This window comes from Actinia tenebrosa, unplaced genomic scaffold (assembly GCF_029948245.1).
Source record: "Actinia tenebrosa isolate PJP-AT-01 unplaced genomic scaffold, QUT_ActTen_1.0 PGA_scaffold10__47_contigs__length_13832649, whole genome shotgun sequence".
NCBI lineage: Eukaryota > Metazoa > Cnidaria > Anthozoa > Actiniaria > Actiniidae > Actinia > Actinia tenebrosa.
The window spans coordinates 1,924,518-1,949,966 of NW_028292570.1; the positions used below are offsets into that span (position 1 = coordinate 1,924,518).

General features: G+C 38.7%; 2 protein-coding genes and 1 pseudogene across 2 annotated transcripts; 2 read left to right on the forward strand and 1 right to left on the reverse strand.

The window, feature by feature from the left end:
* Positions 1 to 5,546: 5,546 nt before the first annotated feature.
* On the reverse strand, positions 5,547 to 6,540 carry LOC148912736 (uncharacterized). Its single transcript, XM_089026716.1, has one exon. The coding sequence runs from the start codon at positions 6,532 to 6,534 to the stop codon at positions 5,644 to 5,646; it is 891 nt and encodes a 296-aa protein (XP_088882842.1). The 5' UTR covers positions 6,535 to 6,540; the 3' UTR covers positions 5,547 to 5,643.
* Positions 6,541 to 8,951: 2,411 nt separating this feature from the next.
* LOC148912737 (uncharacterized) lies at positions 8,952 to 14,877 on the forward strand (annotated as a pseudogene).
* A 3,536-nt stretch (positions 14,878 to 18,413) lies between these two features.
* On the forward strand, positions 18,414 to 21,281 carry LOC148912738 (uncharacterized). The gene is made up of 3 exons (XM_089026832.1): positions 18,414 to 19,991; positions 20,347 to 20,867; positions 21,278 to 21,281. Exons 1-3 carry the CDS (start codon positions 18,414 to 18,416, stop codon positions 21,279 to 21,281), a joined length of 2,103 nt encoding a protein of 700 aa, XP_088882958.1.
* The last annotated feature ends 4,168 nt before the right edge of the window (positions 21,282 to 25,449 follow it).

Here is a 25,449-nt window from a genome sequence, read left to right on the forward strand (position 1 = left end):
TTACAAAGGCCCTAAGACATCCCAAAGCACGCGAGTACGTATTTACGCGCGAGCACATAGAGCTAGAGGACTTAGGCGCCGTAAACTCGGCCATGCAGCGGCTAAAAGATACGTATTCCCGCTTTGAGGCTGACGAAGTAAAACTTACCGAGCGCGGCGGCAAAGTCTTCATAAGCGTCCAAGACCTGAGATTTCCCGACAAAAACCGCTGGACGAAACCACAACCCCTTTTCGACGAAAATGGCGAAGTTAGGGGTGACGTGGCGAGATTAAGAGGTTTTCAAGTGGCTACCCGAAGTGTGTTAGAAAGGTTGGCAACCCTAAATGAAAGGGTCGCGTTACAAAAACGCGCCGAGGGGCTTCAAGAAACGTTGGAAGAAAGGGAAGCAGATTACATGAGACAAAACCGACTACTTCTCGATTCTCAAAAGAGAGAAATCGACGACAAGAATCAGCAAATAATGGAAATGAGAGAACAAAGAGACAATGCCCTACGCGAAAGAGACCAAGCCCAAAGAGCCTTCGATCTTGTCCTGCAAGACTTGGACATGAGCAAGAAAGAAGTCAAAAACTTGCATGTCACCATAGCCGGCTCTTTGGAGGAACGGCGGCAGTTGGTTGCCGAAATCAACACCAAGGAAGAGCAAATCAGGCAAATGAGCCAGGCCATCGAAGACCTGGAGGGGCAAATAGAGCGGCAACAGGAAATAATCAATGACCAGGCTCGCCCCGAAGAGGAAAGGGAGGCTGCCCAAAGGGAAGTGGAAGCCCTTCAGGAGAGAGTTGCGGAATTACAGGCACAAAAGGACAACCTGGAAAAGGAGTTGGGGCTTACCACCAAGGAAAAGGTAAAAAGAGCCCTTTTGAAGTATGGTCTTCCGTTGGCATTTGCGGTCGCTATTAGCACCGTAGTAGGCGTTATCTTGTCCGCGCTTAAGGCTACAGGCGCGGGCGTAAAGGGGTTAGGCAAGGGCTTAACAGACTTGGGGAAAAAGATGGCAGCCGGCTTGCCTGGGCTGCTTGGTAGTGTTATTGGCCTGGCACTTAGGGCCGGCGGCGAACTGTTAAAGTTCGTGGGGAATAACATTTGGATCTTGGTCGTCGCTATTGGAGTGGTACTCCTGAAGAAGATGCGGGGTTAATCTTATCCTTGTGTATTACTGGTGGCTTATCGTCGTCAGACATCCGAGGCGTCCTGCTTTGAGGATAAGTAAAGACAGTGTTAGCCCCGCCTTGGTAATTTGGTATCAAGGGCAGGACGCTCATGGTGCTAATGGTCTTATGATTCCAAATAGCATCCGCCACGGCACCGGATCTCGAATAGGCGGTATTTATCCCAACGAAACCTGGATACTGGGAGGGATCCGAGGGGTCAGCATCGCTGGGGCGAACTTGAAGCTTCGCATATTGACAATTGGCTATCATGTGAAAAGTCACCGACGTTAGGTTCTCCGCGCTCGCGGGCGTGGGCTCAAACGTGAAATGAGCCGGAGCCCTGTTATTCGTCTTTTTCCTGTAAGGCAATAATGGGGTGTTGGTCTCGTCAATGATCCTAAACCCGGCATTGCAGTTATTCCACCCGCTAATGGTAATGGTGCACATAATTAAACCCCCGACCTTCACCCACAACCCAGTGTCGCGCCAACTGTCACCCTTTCCATACCCCTCCTCCTCCAAATGATAAAGAAACCAATCTTCCTTCGCGTGTGGGTTATTCATATATTTCAGCAAACATAGTTTGCTTCTAGAGACTAAGCACCGTAAGAGTGCTAATACTTTTGTGGTTATAAGCTGTATCTCTTTGATTTTCTATGCTATTTACCGTAACCTTTCCCGTATCGTCTACGCGCATTTGCAGCTTTACCTTTCCATGACAATCGGCGACCATGTGGAAAGTCCAAACGGAGTGATTCTCGGAGCTGCCAGGGTTCGGCTCTACGGAGAAATGCGTAGGCTCCCTGTTGTTTGTCTTCACACGCATAGGACTGCAGTATGCCATTGTCATCCAGGAACCTAAAGCCCACGTTGGCGTGACTACTCGTGCCAATGCAAATACTACAAAGGATTAACTTCTTCCCTGAGTAGTTCAGATCCACAGACATCCCGGTGACATCAACCCAAGATGCCTGGGTGTATTATTTTTCGCCTGTGTAAGTCGTATAAACACAATCTACTCCAGCTACGTAGGGGTTGTTCATCGCCATATATAATAACTCAGACCAATACTTGCGGTAGCCAAGCCAGCCTTTAGTAAGTTATGGTCATATTCCTCAGGTATCGTAGGCAGGACCTTCTTTTGGGCTGTGGGCTTGGGAATTGGTCTTTCTGCGTGTTCCTTCTTTGGCTTCTCTACAAAGTGTGGAATGCCCTTGGTCATGTCAGAGTTCACGTCATTCACCCCAAACTTCATGTCTTCGGTTGCTCGCTGCAGCTTGTTGTTATAACCCACAACGGAATTAGCGTTGATAACCAAATTGCTTGGCATTAACCAACAACCAGGCGACAAAGCGTAATCTAACCGCACTTTAGATTGTTGCACCGCTAATTGATATCTTTGAACTGACTTGGATATGTCATTTTCTATTATTGCGGACTCAAATAAAGTTAGGAATTCTTGTTGCGTTTCCCGCGAAGCACCTTGGGAATCAACAATGGGGCTGCGGGTATTTACCTGCGCTCCTAAAATACAGTAGACGAATGCTTCAATGCTGCGGTTGATTCGAGCTAGGTTTCTTAGTCCTTTTCCTTTTAATAATACGAATGGATCCCAAGGACTGGGGTAAATTGTCTCAATTCTATCGATCAGCGTAACGTCATTCTTGCGACCACCCAAGTCGTAAAACTTTAGGACCCCGGGGTATCTTTGATGATACATGTCTGCCGGACGCACGCCGTCAACATGCCAAGCATAGATAATGCCCAAGCCATGCGTGGCGCCCTCCCGATAACGAAAGTCTCTTTGCTGCGGCTTAAACTCATTCATTAGTCTTTCTAGGGCAGCGGAATCGTAGTGGTTATTCATTCTATTGAATGGCTTTTCCCCCGGCAGCGGTACGCTAAGCTCCTTCAATATGCGCCGCATAGTAAAGGCAACGTGGAACCTTAGGAAAGCAATGTTGAACATATCCGCGGCAACCCCGCAGCCCTTCATGGCCGCCCAAATCGCAAAGTTCAACTGCTGCGGCCAATACCTAAAGTTAGACCCCTTTAGCCATTCCCTAGCTTCTTTTCCCGTAGTGTGCGTCAGGTGAAAATCCTTAAAGATATTCCTCACTACTACGTCAAACGTTTGCTTACCCACTGGAATCTGCAAATGCGTTACCATCTTATCGAAGTTATTGACACCGCCTTCGGCATCGTAAAATGGGTAATCCTGGTTGGTCATTAACAGACTCCTTGGAAAATTAGGCTGCGCCTCTTTCTTTATTGACAAATGCTGCACCTCTCTCCTCTTCTCATGCTTGGGTACCTCCTTCTTTGGCTCCAGGTCTGCATTGCTATACATCCTGGAGCCGTTGAAGTAAATCCCGTCGGGTCTTCTTTCGAACTTACTGGGGTTTGCGCGTGGAAACATCTTCCTAAATGCTCTCCAATTCCAGTAATCCCGGTTGTCATAATGCGGCTGCTCCTCAATGTCATTCCCAAAAGCGTCGTACATACTATATATAATGGATGTTATACCATCAGCACCTCAGTTGTACCCAGATGTTCCCAAGGAGGGTCCTAACGAACTAAACGCAGAAAATTTCAGGCTCAATAAAGCAAATTTAATCCTGGCTTACTTGGAAGGACAGACAAAACACTACGAAAAAGTTAGGAAGAAATACGTTAGAGCCCGGAGTACGCTACATAAGATTGCGATAACTTCAGGATCCATATCCGTTGTGTTGACGGGCTCCGGCGTTGCTACTTCGCTTACTGGACCGGGAATAATTGTTGGGGTTCCTTTGGCCGGCGTTGGGGCAGCCTGTGGTATCATTTCGGCTGTTGCCACGGGCATTATGAAACAGTTGTCAAGCAAAATATCCAAGCATGACACGACAATAGCTCTGTCAAGGGCTAAAGTAAATACTATTACCGACCTTGTCTCAAAGGCATTGCGTGACAGAAAGATAGACGACGTAGAATTCTCGCTTATTCTGGCCGAAGAGGAAAAGTACGAGAAATTAAAGACGGACATAAGGAACAAAAAAACAGTCGTAAAAGATCTTTCCGAGGAATCTCGCAAAAAGATCTACCAAGAAGCAAAAGAGGAGCTTCAAAGAAAACTCGCTCAGTAAACATCTGCTTTGAAAAGAGCGTGACAGGATTTCATTTACATATTGAACGACAGTCTAGAAAATATGCAAATTAGAGTGCAAGACATAAATATAATAATTTTCACATACGTAAGCGTCCTGTGTGTCTGGCGTTCGCTTGTGATCGTGGACTTTGGATCTGGGGAGGCCCAGAGTCCCGAGTTCAAGCCTCGCTGCAGACACATTTGGACCGGTTGCTGTGAGTGAAAAAAAAAGCCTCCACCACTCACAGCAACCGTGGGGGGAGGGGTGGAAAAGAAAAGATAGAAAGTGCGATTCAACCCCGCGATGGGGGGTTTCGCGAGGAAAAGTTGGAAAAGTCAGGGGGTGTCTCTGGACGCTGTCCGGAGTTCACCCTCTGGTGGGTCGTAAGAAAGATATATGCAAAAAACCCCACTGGGGATAGCTTGGCGTTCTGCGCGATGTATTCCCCAGTGGGGTTTCTGGCAAAACAAACGCCAGTTTTGCATTTTTATTTTCTTGGAATCCATCCTAACAGGGGGTGGTTGGGGTCTATTTTGTAAAATATTTCGTAAATTACGTCAGGGTAATAAGGAATATCCTTATCCAGCCGACAGAACATCCACTCAGCTCTTGTCATATCAGAAACCTCGGGAATAGACTTACCGGTAATTTCAGACAAAAGATAGGGAATAGCTTTGTCATATTTCCCCAGCTTTAGTCTTTTCAGCGTTTTCCTTAAGCTTTGCGGGGTTGGCTCTTCTAAATGGTCTATGATTTTCTTCTTTACTTTGTTGTCTAAATATACCGGCCGATAACCTTGGATATGACTCATCCAGTCCCTAAAGTATTTTATTCTCTTATAAGGTGTTTTCTTACGACCTCCATTGGCGTAATACTGCTCTCTGGTAGCATTTGGTACGGCATTGTGAATGTTTTTACCACACTCGTAACACTGTGCTGACGTGTCGTTTCCTATTTGCATTTTTTTGCCACAACAAACAAGCTTCCTTGGTGGTTGGGGTACAAACTTGGGTTTCAAGCACTTTACACAGAAGTCATAAACAAACTCTTTACATTCATGCATCGTATATAAGACAAATATTTTAACTTAGTAACGCGGGGCACCGATAAAACCCGTAGAGAGCTTTTCAAATTGAATTACGCAGGCAATACCCATAGCGACCTTACGGGTAATACCCGCGGCCGGCGTATTGACGTGAGCGCGGGGAATACCCATGTGATTCCGGGGGGTGGCCGCGAGTCCCCCTACCTGCTGCTGATATTTTCCACATATTGATTTTTTTTTTTGACTTTTTCGTATGAAGTTCTTCCTCTTAATCTACCTTGTTTGTTCAGCTCTTCGGCAACCCTTTCTGCTTCTTCAACCGTCAGGCCTTCTGGATTGGCCATATAGTTTCCCTCTCTGTAACATTTTCAACGCTTTCTCAATAGAAGGTTCCCAACAAATCTTTTCCTTCAAATCCACCCACCTTTTCAAAGCTTTTTGTCTTTCGTGGTCATCGAGCAAGTATTCATCGTTAATATCTTCTTCAATGTCTTTTACTTTGTAAGGGTAATCTTCAGCGAACTGGTCAGGCAGCACGATGTGGTACATGATGGCCTGTAGAATCAAACATACTTGCCCAATATAAGACTGGCAATAATTTATATCCTGGCAAAACCTGCCCTGGGCTGCTTCAAATTCCTTCAACTCATTTTTCATACCAACACTTTCGTCTGTCAACGTTGTTATTTCTTGGTTGAGTTGCTTATTTACTTTATTGATTTCTATGATTTCTTTATCAAAATTACGATTGGCTTCTTCTATTTCTCTCTTAAACTCTTTATCTAATTCTTGGATGATTTTGGCATGGTTTTCACTAAATTCCTTTATTTCTTTCTCCAGCTTTATTTTGTTTTGTTCAACCGCTTCTTCCAAAGAATCTAGCCTAGTCTCTCTTTCGTCAAGAGTTTTGCTCAGCGCTTCTTTTTTCGCCTTAAGTTCTTTTATTCCATTCGTCAGATCTGATAATTCTTTCTTAAGGTTAGTGATTTCTTGTTTGCGATTTTCTAATTCATTGCTAAGGACTTTGTTTTCCCGGTCATCGCTGGGTTTTAGGCCATAAGCATGGCTTTGGGTATCAAAATCATGAATTTTCTTCAGTTTCTGGTTTGGCCTTCTGTCAGTCTCAAACATCAAATCATCATCAAGCGTCATCGAAACGGTCTCACATTCCATTGACGGATTATAATGTGGTGTTAGTAAAGTCATTCTAAGTTATCTGAGGAAAAATTAAAAATGCAATATTATCAAACTGATTTTATTTAAAGATTATGGTCATAAATAACTTCCTCGAAGCAAAAATAACAAATAAAAAACGTATAATACAGTAAAACCCCGCATATAAGAACCTAAAGTTTAAGAACCTGTCAGGCTGAAATTTTCATTTTAAGCACCCTTCACATAAGAACCATTTCAGGCTGAAATGTCAAAGTAGGTTCTTAATTCCCAAATATAAAGTCAATCTGTTTTATTTTCTTGTAAATAATAAAATACAGTACTCTGTATTTTATTATTTACAAGAAAATAAAAATCGAGGTTCTTACACGCGGGGTTTTACTGTATTCGTTTTACGAGGGTAGAAGTAAATAGTTCTGTAGCTATCAAACCTGTTGACCTCGTGCTTGACCCCGTGTTTGAATGGGAGCATGCATTTTGTGGTAGAAAACAGTCTAAAAAGAAAGCCAGTCGGTACGGCTAATAAAGAGGTAACTATAACCTTATTTTTCGTCTTCTTATAAGTCTAATAAGTTATCAATCAATCAATCAATCAGTTTATTCAATCTACCTTTCTGGAAATATAGTAACAAGTATTCAAAATTCTATTAACAATAATTGTACAAATATGTAATAAAAGAAATAGTGATTGCAGATTTTATAATTGAATGTATATATATCCAGAAGGAAGACACCTAAAGAAGAAACCACAGGCTTATATTCTTGAGGTGTCTTATATAAGCTTGGGTAATTTAGATATAATTATTTGATGAAGCATGAAGGTGTATATTGTCATATATAAAAATGAATATATAGAAATAAATACATATCAGTACATACATATGCACATGAAGTTAAAGTTAGAAAGTATTAATTTACAATGAGCAGTAATTATAAAGAGTTCATTTACAATTTAATTTTTTTTTTAAATACAGATATTAAACTCAATTGATAGGTTAAATTAATAAGCACATAAAGATCAGTGTTGACATAACAGCTGATGAGATGCTTTTTTAGTGTAATTTTGAAAATAGATTTTGAACTTGCTGACCTAATATGGTTGGGTAGCATGTTCCACAGTTTTGGCCCTTGACTTATTACTGTGAATTGTTTGATATTGGTTCTACAGAAAGTTGGATAATTGTGGATGTGGGAGTTTTTTACAAATTTGTTTTGAAAGGAGTTAGGCAAAATCTTATTTTCTATTGAATATATAAATAGCCCTAACTGAAGAGAGTGAATATCTTGCAGTTTTAATAAGTTATATTGAAAAAATAAGGGAGAAGTGTGAGCATCATATCTAGAGTTAGTAATAATCCTGATTACGCGTTTTTGAAGTATTTTTAAACGATTTAAATTACTTTCATAGGTAGAGCACCATATGATATTGCCATAATAAAGATAAGGGTAAACCAAAGAATAATAAAGCATAAGAAGAGATTTTTGTGAAATAAAGAACTGAGATTTAGATATAATTCCTATAGATTTAGATATTTTCCCAGCAACAGTACAAATGTGATCTTTCCAGCTTAAGTGTTCGTCAATTATGACACCTAAGAATTTGGTGTTTTGTTTACGTTCAATTAATACATTATTAATTTTTAAAGTCAGATTATTGCTATTCAATGTCCTCTGTCTTGGCCTAAATAGAATATAGTTAGTTTTCTTGATATTTATAGTAAGTGTGTTCACGATTAGCCATGTCGAAACTTTGTCAAGCTCAGAGTTCAAGATATAATTTAAATTATTCACATTTTTACCAGAATAAAATACATTAGTATCATCGGCAAATAATATAAATTTCAGTAGATCTGAAGAGTTCGCTATGTCGTTGACATAAATAATAAATAATAAAGGTCCTAGAATACTTCCTTGAGGAATACCGCAGTTAATCGTCATCTGGGTAGATAAATTATTTTCGATTTCAACATATTGCTTTCTATCTGTTAAATAACTGGTAATCCAGTTCAAAGCTAAGCCTCTAATGCCATAATATTCTAATTTTTTTACAAGTATGTTGTGAATTACTGTATCAAAAGCTTTTGACAGGTCCAGGAATACACCTGTGGAAAGTTCCTTATTATCAATTGATGAAGAAATGTGGTTAACCATTTGAATAATAGCTAAGTTGGTCGAATAACTGGATCGAAAGCCATATTGATGTTCATAAAGTATGTTATGCTTGGTTATAAAAGCAACTAACCTATCAAAAATAACCTTCTCAAAGAATTTTGAAAAGACAGGGAGTATAGAAATTGGTCTATAGTTACTAAATTCAGAAGAACAACCACTTTTATATATAGGAATCACCCTGGCAAGTTTAGAACTATTAGGAACAATGCCAGTGGAAATAGATAGATTTATAACATGTGACAGTGGTTTAGCCAGATAGATATTGAATATTAGCTTTGATGTCTTTAATGTTGACTCCATCAAACCCAGTTGCTTTACCTATCTTAAAGCCAACAGAGAGAAGTGTGATTTCATCTTCTGTGACTGGAGTTAAAAAGATTGTTTCACTAATCCTATTACTAAGATATTGTTCAGGTAAGATATTTGAGTGTGGCAGTTTTTTGGCAAGGCTTGGCCCAATATTTGTGAAAAATTCACAAAACTTATTTGCAATAGTCAAAGGATCCTTTATTTCATTTCCATTGTGAGAAAAAGTTGTTGGCATTTTTGGGTTTTTTTTTTTCTTGTTAATAACTTCATTTAGAAGTTTCCAAGTGGCTCTTAGGTTTCCTTTAGCTGATTCAAACTTGGAATCATAGAAACTACGTTTTGATAACTTCAATAAGCAGGATAGTTTGATTTTATATTTCTTGTATTCGGTAAGGTTCGGGTAAGTTCGGTAAAGTTCGGTTCATATCTCAATGCCGGCCGCGAGTGATGCTAACAAAATCTTTCACTCATCATCAGATAGTTATTTATGTTCTCGTTTTTGAGAAAAAGTATATATCACTGCGATTGCTTCTTTCTTTCTATTTGAAATAGTTTACTTTTGTGGCTAAATGTTCCTTTTCATGTATGTAATATAAAAGTCGTCCGGTTTCCAAGATACCGGAAAAAAATGTCAGTGTTCAATAGCGCAGCGCAGCCGTGACGTCATAAAAACGAACACAAAGGCGAAATTCGGACAAACAAACTTACAAGTTTACTTTCAGCAGATAATTTTCACAGCCGATCGCAGTTGATCTTAGTTTACATGGGTTATTATCGTAACCGTATAAGTAAAAATAATAAAATCGGTTCGTATAATCCTCAGTAGCGTTTAAGCAGAATGCAATGTTTGTCCGAATCTTTAAGCTATTTTTAGGATCAGTGCGCTGCGCTATTCGAATGCTACAACAAAATCTCGGAACATCTGAAGAAAATGAAATTCCAGTTAAAAATACGACTAAATATGACGATATAATTGCCTAGTAATTCTAAAAAGAAAGGAAAATCTGAATGTGTAAACAAAATTTAGTTCAAAAATAAAGCCGGGATGCCATCTTGGATAATTCTTATCGGCCAACATTGAAGCAAAAAAATTATTTAAATGTTGTTAAAATCAATCCCAAAAACTTTTAGCTAAGGTCAGCAAACTCTTTCAGTTTCTATATCATTGCCTTACTTTTAGTGGAACTTGTACTGTAAGTTATCATGATCTATACTTTCGATTGGATTTCTTGAAATCTGTAACAAGAAATGCACTGAAAAGCTAAGAAAGTGGCGAATTCTTGTCTGTTTGCCATCCCTTCTTGTATAACCTGTTTGGGGCTTAGGTCGAGTTAACCTTTTGCGACTAAATTCTGCTGAAGAATACTGCACTGATGCATGAATTAGGGAATTTTTCCTTGAGGTTAAACGAAAGGGAAAATGTGAAGCTATATACTAAACATTAATTGTACATTCTTTGCTATGGTAGTAGAATTTTTTTTTAAAAACTGGATATTGCGACAAATGGCAATTCAGTGAGATCAGTTTTTATGTTGATAAATTGAAATGTCTGACGGGAAAAACATATTTCCAACAAGGTTAACAGTACTAAGCGCAAAAAACTCGTATTTGTAATCTAAAACTGACATCGAGAAGCTGGAGTAATGACACTCTCGAGGGCACCGCGAAATTCCTGGAGCTAGCATAATCTTATTTTTAGAACAACGAGCAATTTCCAAGAATCGTTGTTTGAAAGCCCGTGACATGTCCAGTGGTTGTCCTTTGACATGCTGTATGCCTGTCAACCATCGACTATTCTTGGTGTCGTAATACCGGTCGAGTACGTTTAGAGACCAAGGGATGTTTTTCTTTTTCAGCTCACTGGCAAAATACCGACCAAAGTTGATCACTTCAGCTTCGGTCAAACTGCCACCGTCATTGTCTTGTGGCAAGATTCCTAAAAATGTCAGCTACGCATTCAAAATTTTCACAGTACGAAAGGATTTTCCTTAGTAATTTAACTAATTCACCAATTATTTTATAATATGTTTACTGATTATATGGGTTGCTATCAATAGACGTCACTTCCGGTAATAGTTCTGTTTTGATGGCTTGTAGAATCCTGGAGGTTGTTTTGATCTCTTGTTTTCTGGTTTGATGTCGTGAAAATAGTCAAATACAATAGTTTGAGGACTTATTTTGATATGTTTTGATTTAGCACCCGCTAGTTGCCCCCCAGTCAACCGCTTGTTTGCCCCCCAGTCAACTCCAAAAAGTCACGTGATTGATAGTAAGCAATTTCCGTTTGCAAAATTACGTTTATTAGTGTCTTTTGTTCTTTGGTCGACCAACCGCCTTTTCCTTCTTCCTTGGCGAAAACTTTTTACGCATGACAGTTTTTCTTACAAAATACATATATTAAGTATTATTCTCTCTTGCATAAAATGGCGTAACAGCAATAATTCCATTTTTTGTCATCAAATTTTTAAATAATAATTTTTTTGCTTTCTTTGTTTGTTCGTTCGCTCGTTATCCGTTCGTTCGTTCGTTCGTTCGTTCGTTCGTTCGTTCGTTCGTTCGTTCGTACGTTTAAGTTTTTTTTAAATTCCTGTAAAATGCACATATGTAACTGCTCAAACATTGTCGTGTTTTATCTTTGAATTTACCATGTATCTTAAGTCATTTTGTTTGTCTCTTTTATCTTTATAGAAAGTGGCCCAGTGGAGCCCATGAGATGTGGCGTTTGTGGCCTTCGTGTCTTCAAGTCCTATCGTTACATTAGCCGAAGCAGCGCGCCAATGCACCTGAAAATATTCTTCGACCCAGACACAGAAAGATTCCGAGTCTGCAAACGATGTTTTAGCTCCAAAGAACGATGTCGACAAAACCTGGCTCTACTTCTTTTAAAATCCCAAACTGAAGAGAACACCCATTTGAGGAGCCCTCTTGGAACGACACAAGGTCGAAGGACGCAAGGTCTAAAATACATCTTTCGCGATATCGGTCGAAGTCTAAAAAGACCATAAGAGGATCTCATTTGTGACGAAACGTTTGATGACGATTATCTTAGTGACGGCGATGAAAATGTCTCTCTAAAAGCCATAAAGAAAGAACCAATTTCTGCCAAGAAGTTCAAAAATGAAGCAGAAAACCCGTCCGGTACAGGCATAGTCACAGTTGTTCGTCCGTCCAGGAATACCTACCAAATCTTCCCGAACCATCTTACAATATATGGAGAGTTAGGACAAAATAAAACCATCGAAGCTGATGGAAAACCCGAGGTCAATAAAGATATGACTTTGATAAAGACGAATAACAAGGTACCAGAAGAGAAAACTGTGGAAAAGGATGATAAAGATGGCGCTTTACCGAGCACTAATGGTGAATTGAAAAGCGAAATACGAACGATAAACTATAAGTTGACGTTGCTTGATCATGCGTACGCCCTTCCTGCTGCAAAGACTGCCAAGTCGTACAACAGGCCGCCTAAACCTGTTCTGGAAAATCTACCAAAGGTTAAGAATGACTCCGTGGCTAAAGCTGCCATCAAGAATTTGATTAAGAATAATAGTATGGTGACGAAGAAGGTTCCAAGTGCCTCTGCTGGTAGGTTTTGTGAGATTCAGTCGTTACCATTCATCGCTATATATGCCTCGTACTTCTTGCCTGCCTGCTGGATTGCTCCCTGCTTCCTTTCCTTATTTTTCCTTACATCCATTTCCTTACTTCTTTTTCTTAATTTGTTAATATTTTTTTTAATTTCCAGAAAATAACTCAAGTCAGCCTACCAGGACCTGTGGGATAATCTGCTCCATATGCAAAACCCTCGTCACCAATAGTCATACAGCTGTTATCGAAAAGAAAACGCCCCCGAAAAGATCAAATCTTACTTCACTGGTGACGTTAAAGTCATGAAAGTCTGCCGAAGATGCGTCCCGTACAAGAAGCCAAAGGGAGACGAACAACCTTCTAAAGCCGTCAAGAACAAAGTAAAAATATTGCAAGCCAAGCTCATAAAACAGAAGATTAAGAACGCAAAGAAAGCGTCTAGAACAGAAGCAAAAGCTTCAAAGAACGAGATCTCTACGCAGACGAAAGATAAAACCGGTCAAAAGTCGACAAAAGATGAAACCAAGGCCAAATCTGTGGAAAAGGAAATGAAAAAAGTTGAATCATCAGTCTTACATCTGTCGCCGAAGAAAGATACAACGGTTGTACAGGTGTCGATTAAGAACGGCAAAGTGGAAAGCACGTCAAATAATATCATTAAGACCATTTTCCCGCCAATTGGGAAGCCTGCTAGCAATGAGATAAAATCTGACTCCAATAAACCAAAGACAAGCAACCAGAAAGCTGCACAAAGCACAGATGTAGACGTTAAAACGGCTTCGAATGTGCAACAGCTTGGCCCTGTTATGTTGGTGCATTTGAAGGCTCCTCTTTCTCTGGACAAGGAGAAAACTGGCGGGAGCTCTGGCAGTGTCGACTTTGGGACCCAACCAATGCACTCTATGATAGGATTAAAGAAAGCCGCTCAGTCAAAAACTAGTAAGAAAGAGGAAGACGGCGAGAAAAAGACAGAACAAAAGCAAACAAAAGAAACAGCAAAAAGAGTCGACGCGAGTAAAATTCCGGAAGACAACAAGAAGACAGAAGAAAGCAAGAAAGTCGCAGAAACTGTGACCGAGAAAGAGAAAGATTCTAGTCAAGCTAAGACAGAAAATGAAAAATCGAAGGAAAAGGAGAAAGAGACCGTTATAAAAGACAAAGATTTGAAGGCTAAAAGTAAAACAGAAGTGACAAAAGAAAACCCTCCTGAGAAAGGAACTGTGCCGCGAAAAGTAAATGTTGACTTGCAGTGACTCAAAAGTTAAAGGAAAAACAGCAAAGCCGCTAATGACTAGTTCTAAGCCCTTGATTGAACCCGTTAGGTCAAGTCCAAGAAGGGAAAAAAATATCATTCCACCTGAGAAGACGAAGAAAGAACCTGAGCTAAAAATCCCAGCAACGAAGAAGAAAAAGGAAACTGGTGAACTTGAATCCGAGTCCACAAAACAAACAGACGAAAAACCAAACACGAAGCAAAACGAGGAAAAAATAAACGAAAAACAGAGCGAAGAAAAACCAAATGAAAAGGTCGAGGTTGTTACTTTGAAGAGGTCGACTCGTAAAGGACGAGGCATGAAGAGAAAAGACTCTGAGAGTGAAACGTCGAGTACTGCTGGTAGCGTTGATGGCGACAAGAAAGAAATTAAAAGAGCTCGCAGTGCGGAAGCGAAGAACGTGGAGAATGACAAGAAAACTGGTGAGTTCAAGATTCTCCTCGATATGGTGAAGGTTTTTGTGCATACCAAGCTTGAAATAAATTATATTTATGTTAAATAATGCCAGGACAGACGAAAATCAATACCGCGAGGAAGTGTGCAGACAAAGTTTGCAAAAATACGAAAAATACCAAAGTTGATGTAACCTTTCGCTGATTGGATTCGCATTTGCTATAGTGCGTTTCAAGCTTGCCAAAAACAGCAGCGACAAAACCTTTACCAACCTATTTTGAAATGAATAGAATCCCCATTTCCGTTTGGGACAAACTTGACAAATCATCATGTTCTCATGTTCAAAAACCTAAGCTTTAGTCTTATTTTTCATTTTTTCCCAATTAGAAATGTCAGTGACCAATCACAATTACTCAACACGTTGGGCCCAGTCTCCTATCAAATGCGGTTGCTGTCATGAAAATGTTGTCAAGTCATACCGCTGTATACAACTTGGATCATCGCCGGCGCACCTGAAGCCAGTCTTTTCAAAAGAAGGAAAAAACAATTTGAGGATTTGCAGAAAATGCCTTAACTTTCCTTCCAGAGTTAAGTCCTTTTTATAAGTGTTTAGATTTAATTATAATAATAATAAGATATTGCTGGTTGCCTAGTTTTCACTAAAGTTGCATGCGCATTTAAGGCTTGGCAACACGCACGACTAATTTTTGTTCCCAGAGCTGGCACTTCTTTCAGTCCTTTACTTGGTGGAAACCAAAACTATACCCAGGACCCTGTTCTCGCTGCGCATGCGCAGGAGGAAGCGCAACAGAGCTCTGGTCTAGTGAACGACCATTTCTCGGTCTGTGTAAATCCCGTAGTGCTTATGAAAATCAGAGAGAGTCTTTGAAGTTGAAATATAGCCGTAGGTTGAAACTGGATTTACTTCAGTATTGTGGTCAGGTACTGGCAATGGAATGCTTCGTTTCAGCATTCGAGACTATATATTTGCGTAAGCCCTCGCTTGTTTTCCTTGTGCTTGCATCGCTACTGAACCTCAAGCGTAACTTTTGGTCTTTATCTATTGATTTGAGCCCACATCAATATGGCATGACAACTCATAGGATACTTTTACATTTAGCTAAATGTGCGCTCTCTATGATTCCTGCTATCAAAAAAAAATCTTTAGCCAAAAAAATTTGGCAAAAAATAATCTAGTGAAACAATTTTCTTTTTTATGTAATTATGTCTAAATTAAAACGGCCCGGAACAGGGCTTATTATGGCCACGATTCACATTGATCGTAATCCTGATATTTATATGTCGAACATAATAATCTAAAAACCAATGGCATTATATATTATGAAGTAGTATGAATATACTCAGAATTAGCGAAGAAAATAACTTAATCTCTAAATACAAGTGCTGGGATTTTTTTCTCAAGATGGCCGCGGCAACGTGGCTTTTAGCACCACAAGTTTGAGCTTTGAATGACATTTGTCTCGATATCTTCGCTTTCTCTAGTTGCGAACTTTTTTGTAGTAGAAGACGAAACTAAAAATCAGAAAGTTGAGTAGCGTCAGCTTGGTATTCATTCGCGGTTGCAGTACATGTTTTGTAGCACGTGTGCAACTTAGGCGTGAAAAATTGGACCCGCCCCTCTCCTCCCTCGGGTGTAATTTTGTCAAAATGACCGGAAATCATTTCCATAGACCATGTGGGTAAAGGGAGAAAGCTATTAAATGAGTATAACAGTGACAAAACAATTATGCCACATGCGTTCTAAACCTTAATTTTCACTAAACATTAAATATCTATGAGTAAACACGTTTCTAGTACCTAGTCCCCTTACCGTTAGGAAAAACACAGGTTGACCATCAAAAATAGATATTTTATGCTTTTTATAAAATGCGAGTCAGGTTAAAAGAAAAATCTAAAATATAACTTGAATTATGTTTCAAAGCAACCGATGATTAGGTTTACTTCTGTGAACCTTTTAGATCAAAGTTTTAATGTAGTTTAGAGTATTTGGTGCAGAAATAATGAAAAAAATCATATTTATTGGTAGTGCAATATAACTATAATGCTGAAGAAATAGAAAACGAGCGCGCGTGCTGTGTGCAGTTACAAAGCACGCGGGGGTTGGCAGAACACGAGAGAATTGTTAGGAGAAGCACGACGCGTAGCGGAGTGCCTTCTCGAAACTGAAATTGCGCGCGCATGCTGTGTGCTCTCATAAAACACGCGCCCCCAACCAATCAGAACGCGAGAGAGTGATTTTATAACATTCTTTTAACCCTATGTCCCTACTAGACCTTTTGCACATAAGACATGTGTCCCGTGTCCCGAAATGTCTCACTTATACCCGGGCATTGTTATTCAGGCACGCGGAAATGAGTATATTCCTCTTACTAGCGGTTTTCATGTCCAAACAATCATTAAAAACAATATGGACTACTTCGACGATACTGCGGCCATTGTGTTAAGGGGCACTTATAAAAAACTTACCTTGTTTTACAGTTATGGAGTCGATTAGCATTCAATAGATATTTAACGAACACGAAATGATTTCAAGTCGAGGCTGGCCTTGATAAAGAAAAGAATCAAGGACCGCCTCCATTTCAAGCGAATTGGTGAAAGGTTTATTCATCGCGAGAGACGTTTTTGGGATATGAATTTGCAAGATGAATGTGAAATGATACCAAAATACCATTTACAACCTGCACTTTTGCGATAAGGCGATCATCTTCAATCGCAATGCATTATGGGGTGTCCAGGGGCAAAGCAAAACAAAAATGTCGCATGCCTGTTATAAAGAAAGTTTTGTGTATTTTGTAAGTGCCTCCAATTCATTGTTGTTAATTTGTCTCTTCATTTACCATTAATTTGTGTTGCTAATGGAATGCTAATGGTCGCCAATGCTATAAAAAATCTTATGGTATTGATATTGTTATTTACATTTTATCTAGCTCGAGCTCATTTGTAAAAATCCTTACGAAAAGTTTTACGGATATGATGGAAATACTCTACTAGATCTTTGTTTTAAACATTGATTTCTTCGTAACAAAATATCAAAATTTCTTTTGCTTTTAATTTTTCTTACGCAATACATGCACGATTTCAGCTTCCTTTATGGTCCAGTTTCATTTAAATTATACTCGACTAAGTGTCTTTTATACGCCAACTGTATCTATAAAATATCGTTCGGAAAAAATATCTTAAAAAATCGTATCTTAAAAATAGAAAAACGAAAAAACAAATGAAACATGTATAAAGGTATCAGTAGACCTTTATCAATAGACCAGTGGTTTCAATAAACAGACTAGTCGTGAAAAACCAGCCTAAGTATGTAGATGGCCAGGAGTTTAAGCTACCAAATGGAATAATATTCCAAAATTTTACCGAGAGGAAATAGAAACTAGTAAGGTCTACTGATACCTTATTCAGAATCTGAAAGATTTTGCCACTTGGCGACAGCTTTCTTATGGGCGTCGCGGCTGATTTGACGCTGTCCATCATGCCTGGAAGCATGTCCAGGACGCTATCAATCTTCGACTTTTTGGTGTCCTTCTTATACTAGAAAGTTTGAGTGACCACAGTCACCATTGTTATTTATTTATCAAAGATATGCCACCACCGTTTCCTTTTTTTCTTTGGTCAAATTCCAGTGACTGTTCTGACATTATACCAAATTCTGAATTATAAACAATACCCAGTTTTTTCCTTTGAAATTTTTAGCATGGCTTCAGTGTTTCATAACAATGCTAGTCTTTCAGGTTTTTGGCCGTGATGAATATCCATTTGACGTCCTGGATTGTTTGGGTGTCTTTGGTCCCGAAATGAACGGTGGTAGAGATTATTACAGTGTCCTTATAAACTCGCCACGAATACTGAATTTTCGTATCTAACCGGGGAAACTATAGAAACATTTGAAGAAATCGTGATAAGGATGAGAATACCGATACTGAACTTTCAACGTCGTAATGCTGCTGCTCGCGTGCGAATTCAACGCCTAACTATACGAAACAGAAGACGAAGATTTCTAATGAATTAACATTATTGAAACTTTCGTTGTGACAAGGAATAAAAACGGATCCAATCAATGAGTCGCCAACTCATCACTATTCTTCCTCCATTCATTCGTCCATTAAAAACAAAACAAAAGAAGAATATTCCCTCCCACCTCACCCAAATATCATGGCTATAACTGAAACATGGCTCAATTCTGCTGGAGATGAAGCAAGTATTGCTGAGCTTTGCCCTGAAGGATTCCAGTTTATACACTCTCCTAGAGAGAACAATATGCGTGGTGGAGGTGTTGGCCTTCTTTATAGGGACAATCTTCAAATTAAAAAGGAACTTTGTCACTCATTTTCATCATTCGAATGCCTTGAAATTTTATTAACTAATTTAACTAAGGTCAGGATTTTTGTCATCTATCGTCCACCGCCTTCACAAGTTAACGGCTTGTCAGTTTCGGCATTTCTTGAAGAATTTTCTGATTTTTTGGAGCAAGTTGTAATTTTTCCTGAAACCATACTCCTTCTGGGAGACTTCAATTTCCATGTTAATGATGTCAATGATCCTTCAGCAAGGAGGTTTCTGGACCTTCTGGACTCTTTCGACCTTAAACAGCATGTTCTTTGTTCTACTTTCCATAGTGGTCATACTCTTGATCTGATGATTACTCGCTCTGATGATTCTTTACTATCTGACATTCACATGTCCGATATAATCATTTCTGACCATTGTCCTGTTCTTTGTCACTTAGATCTTGTCAAGCCTCTTAACAAAACAAAAGTTATTTCTTTTCGTAATTTGAAATCTATCTGTCTTGAATCATTTAGGTGCGAAATTAGTGGTGCTTTTGCTCATGTTGACAATTCTGATCTGTCTAAGCTGGTATCTCATTATCATGATGCACTTTCCTCTGCGATTGATTCTCATGCTCCGCTTAAGCGTAAGGCCATTACTGTCCGAACTAAAAAAGCGCCCTGGTACAACCATGAAATTGACTCTCAGAAAAAGTTGAGGCGAAGGTATGAACGTCGTTGGAGAGCGACAGGACTTGCTTCAGACAAAGTACTATTTTCTAGGCAATGCGCTGTTGTTAACAAGATGCTGTTTTCTTCTAAACAGCAGTTTTTCACTAGTGTTATCGCCGATAATGGAAATGACCAACGTGCTCTTTTTAAGATTGTGTCCGGGCTACTCCAGCCTAAACAAAGCTTACAGTATCCTCCTAGTTCTGACGACACCTGTCTGGCAAATTCTTTCATCCAGTTCTTTTCTAATAAGATTGAGCGCATCAGACAGGACATTTTAAAAATTCTTCCTGTTCAGCATCGACTCCAACCAGATCCTGTTAATTGTTCTTCTGTTTTTCAAAATTTCGACACTCTAGGCTATGACGAGGTTTCACATTTAGTTGGGTCCACAGCTAAGTCATGTAGCCTAGATCCTATTCCTGCTTCTCTTCTTATGGAATGTCTTGATCTTTTAATTCCAGTGTTTATAAATATTATTAATCTATCTCTCTCCCAGGGCGTATTTCCTGATTCTCTCAAGATTGCTAAACTGACACCTATTCTTAAAAAACCGAATGCTGACTTTGAAGTTTTTTCTAATTTTCGACCTGTTTCTAATCTACCATTTATCTCTAAACTAATTGAAAAGGCTGTTGCTCATCAGTTGAATGATTATTTAACTAAATATAATCTGCACGATCCACTTCAGTCGGCTTACAAAGCCATGCATAGTACTGAGACAGCTTTGGTTTTAATTCATAACGACATCCTTCAATCTATTGATGCTGGTAACTGTGTCATCCTTATTTTTCTTGATATGTCAGCTGCTTTTGATACTGTCGTTCATGATACTTTACTGGATAGACTTGCTAATCGGTTTGGTATTGGTGATGTTGTTTTAAGCTGGTTTAGATCCTACCTGTCTAATAGGAAGCAATTTGTAGGTATTAATGAATGTTCATCTTCCCGGCCTTTGCAATCTTGTTGGGGTACCGCAAGGCTCTGTACTAGGCCCGGTTCTTTACTTGCTTTACACATCTCCACTGGCAGATATTCTTAAGCGACATAATCTCAGTTATCATTTTTACGCCGATGATTCTCAGCTTTATTTATCTTTTAAAGGCAATGATCAGTTTGCTCAATCTAGACAATCTTTAGAAGAGTGTCTATCTGATATTTCTGAATGGATGCTTGTTAATGGACTGAAGTTAAACCACGATAAAACGGAGCTGATGTGTATCCACTCTAGGTTTCAAGACTGTCCTTTGTTGACTGAGATTCAAGTCTGCGGGAACATAATTGTCCCTTGTTTATCAGCTGTTAATCTTGGAGTGGTTTTTGATGACCGTATGACTGGTGAACTCCAAGTTAGCAATATCTGTAAATCCTCCTACTTCCACCTAAGGAATCTGTCTGCTATTCGTAAATATTTAACCGTTGATTCTGCTCAGACAGTTATTCATGCTTTTATTTCTTCTAAACTTGACTATTGCAATGCTCTCTTGTATGGATTACCTAAATATCTTGTTGAGAGGTTGCAAAGAATACAGAACCCTGCAGCTCGTATTGTCACCTTCACTAAGAAATTCGATCATATCACTCCTGTGCTGGTTGATCTTCACTGGTTACCTGTTCACTACCGAGTCATTTTTAAGCTGCTGCTGTTAACTTACAAGGCCTTGAATGGCCTTGCTCCTTCATATTTGTCTGATCTTTTGACCTATCGCTCCTCCAGTTATTCTCTACGCTCTGCCTCTAATAAACTCCTCGTTGAGCCTAAAGCTAGGCTTAATACTTATGGTTTCAGATCCTTCTCCTTTTCTGCTCCAAGACTGTGGAATAGGCTTCCCTTAGAGATTCGTTTAAGTTCAACAGTTGCTAGTTTTAAGAATAGACTTAAGACACATTTATTTTCTCTTTTTCTTAATAATAAGGAGTATATTTAAAGACTACGTGACTTAGATTTGTTTTATATATTGCAATTATTAATTAGTTTTATCTTTTAAATATTTACATTTTATTCATAATCAATAGGTAAGCATTTTGTAACTATTGTAAATATTCTATTGTAATTTTTTGTGAAGCGCCTTGGACAATTTTGGAGATGAGCGCTATATAAATAAATTATATTATATTATTATTATTAAATAAAAGAACCGTTAATTTGTATAGTAAGGCTGCTCATCAACAATGGCATGTATTCATAGGGTGATAATGATGCTTTTAGAACCCTCATTATCTTATCACGGTGCTTGCTAAGTGGGACGTCTTGGTACAACGGACACGTGTCTCATATGCAAAAGGTCTACTTGGGACACTCTTTCGAAGTTAACCAATCATAAGTAGAGTGCACGCACTAAACCCGTGAATATTATTTAATACTAATTAGTAGTAATTCAAACAGAATCCTTTGTTTCCTATTGTTTGATTATCACTATTTAGTACTAAAAATTAGTATTTGTTTCACGGGTTTAGTGCGAGCACTTTATCTGTATTAGTTGCAAATTGCTTACTTCTATGGGCGCAAAACTCTTAAAACTAGAACAAAATTAGTGTTCTTTGGTACTCGTTGGCTGTGTTTTTCCTATCAACCCATCAAACTAGATAAACTTGAATACTTTATGGCCAACCAGTAATCTTGCAAATCATGCCATGTTGCAAATCGGAATTGAACGCTATGTAATTCCTAAGTTTTTATATAAAAAATAATACGAAAATCAGTCCAGAAATCAAGAACACAGATATCAAAAAGGCGTTAAAAAATGTAATATTTTCTGAATTTATATAACTGGATCGTTACTGGTAGAATGAGCTGACTACGCATTAGTGCAGTGAAAATTGTTATTGGTCATTAATTGCAGGCGTGAACTGAAAAGCCTAGAGTAGTTTCGCTTGCAACACAAGCATCAGCAATATACACAGACTCGTTGCAGCTCTGCTTTAACCAGTTGTGTAATACCAGAATCCCTTGCTATTCTCATAAAAGAATACAAATTTAAACGCAAAGAAAATTTACTTGCCGTGAAGAATTCTGGTAGTTGTAGTAGAATGTCTCCATCATGCAGCAATCTATTGCTGCTGCCGAGCAACGCAGAATTTGAGTCTGCGTATACTATCGATACTCGACCTGCAATACACACTTAATTTATCCGAATTATCCTAATCTTGTTCTTCTGTCTGTGTTCTAAATCATGTCACTGGATAAGAACACTGCACCTGTCACTTTTCGTATATTCATCTCTCTCGTACCCTATACCTCGTGTTGTTACCTTTAAATGTAAGACTGAGAGATTTTGGGTACGCCTAGGTAGAAACACAATCCCCACTTCCAAAATAATTTTACTGTAGCTTTTTCCCTCGAGGAAGAGTTTTAACGAAGTCGCCCTGCAAAGAATTCTGGAGCTGAGTTCTCATCCCACAATTCTTTGCGGGGTAGTTTCGTTACCAGTCTTTTTTGAGGTTTATTTGGACTTGGAGTGTCTTCAACGGTTTCCAAGTGTTATATTGTTAATGATATTTGTACAAAATTATTAGAAGATAAAATTTGCCGCTTGATTACAAACTGATCAGGCTTGATCGTGTTATTTATGTTTGAGCTTGAAGGCAATCATGAAGAATGTGTAATTTTTATCTCAATTTCATGGTTTGAAATAAAAACCTTAAAGGCACACATTTCTGAGTGTGGCTTCTTTGATCTTATCTCTTTCCCCTTCCCATCCCGGTTCAAGTAACCTTCAGCCCTACGAAGAAGGTCACGCAGACTCTAAGAAGGTCTACGTACTGATGGTACGCTTCAAGGAGACAGATTCATATGACTGGGGGAATAACGGTAGACTGACTTCCAACCAAATGTTCTTGAATTAAGTGATTTGGTATAAGCTATTTATCAGTCCTAGTCATGACAACATGAGTGAAAAACGTCTGCGCATTCTCTGAATCCGTATGTAAATTAGTCAAAACATTTGTAAATTTGACTTTCAAACATGCCGGATAAATTGGACTTCACAAAATGCCAAAACTTAGTGTCCATGCTTGAAACTTAAGGCTAATTCTTTCATATTGTGTTTGTTAATGCAGTCAGTATCTTGGTCTGACAAAAGCATACTCGCGAAATTATTTGTATACTTGGAGAAAACAAACATTTGTTTTCTCACTCAAACTCTTCAAAATTCTAGTGTCAGTCATGATATTGTATGTTACCTTCAATTTCATTGGTCAAGACACTTGCTTCTCTGCTTTCGATTGGTTAAGAGTGGAATCCATTTAGTAGTCACGGTATTACGTAACTCCGCGATTTCATTGGTCGAGAAACTTGAACCTCTGCTTTTGATTGGGCGTGATTAAGATTGGAAGCCATTCAATAGACGGGGGAAAAAATGTATGTTTTTATCAATTAATTAATATCACTGAGAAAAAAATGATGCTCACGCTAATAAATTGGTCAGCAAAAGTGAAAAAAAAACCACCAAACATCCTAACCATCTAATTCTATACTCTAAAAGAATGCAACAGCTCCAATTTTTTTGATTGCTAGTATATTATTTTATTTACAAGATTTGGATTACATTTTTAAAATATGAAACGATTACACAAAATAATGTTACCAAAAATGAGCATTTTCTGACCGGCACAAATGATAAATATGTATTATTTATTTAAATATTTTATTAAATATTATCGAACATTATCAAAGACACAGATATCAAAATACAGTGTAGCGAATGATCCCTGAATGCTGTATGCTGTGAAGGAAAGCCACATGGATGATCGTTTTTACCTTGAGCGTAAAGTTTACCCATTTTAAACCAACTATTATTACCTATAGCCGCATCATTTTTTTTTTTCTTTTTTTTGTCTAACGGTTACATATAAAAAGATACATGAATACGAATACAACTCAAACAATCTTTTTTCAAGAAAATAACACGTGGTCTGAAATGGGAAAACATCAGCTAAAAATGGTGAATTGGTAATGAGCTTTTAAGACCCGTTCGTGCAGGAGACTTTTGATGGAACTTTCATGGCAGTTTAAGCATTTTTACAACAAAATCCGCCTGTGCAAAAGAGCCTTGGCAAAAGTACAAGAAAACTACGGGTTTTTCTTGCATCGCAAGAGCGAAAAAAAGCAATATGTAAGTCCAGCAGAACATGTTCCTACAACATTATCTGTAGTTGCTATAAAAAAATAAATCTTACTCTTTTCAAGAGCTATTAATGAGTAACTGTTGCCAATGAGGACAGATGTCTCGAGTCGCGTTCGGAGTGAGGGGTGGGGAGGTCAATTTTTGATAGGGGAGGGATGGGAGAAATACTATTGTTAGCTTTTATACAGTCAAAATAGAAAGTATACAGATTTGATTGAAGGATCCTTTTGATTGGACCAGAGATTCCAATTTTGGAAACTGTCGACATTATTATTAACTGAACTAATTGGTCTTGCACTGAGTTGAGTAGTATTAAATTCTTAATCGTCGAAATATTATACAGACTGCATTTCAAGTTTCTCAAAATTCTCTTGAAAGATCGCCATTATCATCACATCGGTGACAAGTACCTTCAGTTTATGTTTGCATCAGCATTTCTCCAAAAGGCCGGAATTGCTGGTTTTTAATCTTTCCAAGAGAATGAAATAGCAAAAGACACGGCGGCCATGTTGGATGATATAACAAGAGAGACTAATAGCAAATTTTTTGTTAAATTCATCCAACATGGTGGCTGTGAAAACCATCAATGCTTAAGCTTACGGTCGCATGTGCTTCAGTGGCTAGTAAAACACATGTTTGTCATATATCTATCTATATACAAAATAGTTTGAATGATGTTGGATGACGTCGACGATGACGTCGGTGCTGCAAAAATTAAGGGGGCGCAGCACTGTTATATCCCAATGAAATTCTTTTTAAGCGTACCATTATTATTCGCACTAGTGTCGTAAATAAAGTTTTACTTCAATATCTCCGGCTTCGATTCACGACTCATTCTCAGGGCCTCTTGTCGTAGAATGATCATGCGTCGTCGTATCTTTATTGCCAGGTTGCAATTCGTTCTTCTCCCCGCTGCTGTCTGCGTCTTTTGCTTTGTGTATTCTCAAGTGTTTGGTCAGATGGTCACTGCGCCCAAAAGCCTTGTTACAGATATTACACCGATGAGCTTTCTCTTTCGTATGAGTTCGTAGGTGTCTTTGTAGTTCGTCCGAACGAGTGAAG

Bases quoted from the DNA above. Each gene is read 5' to 3' on its own strand.
- LOC148912738 (XM_089026832.1), top strand. From the start codon at position 18,414: ATGGCTATAACTGAAACATGGCTCAATTCTGCTGGAGATGAAGCAAGT. The intron at 19,992-20,346 runs GTTTTAATTCAT...GATGATTCTCAG, and splicing joins ATAGTACTGAGACAGCTTTG to CTTTATTTATCTTTTAAAGG.
- LOC148912736 (XM_089026716.1), bottom strand. From the start codon at position 6,534: ATGACTTTACTAACACCACATTATAATCCGTCAATGGAATGTGAGACC.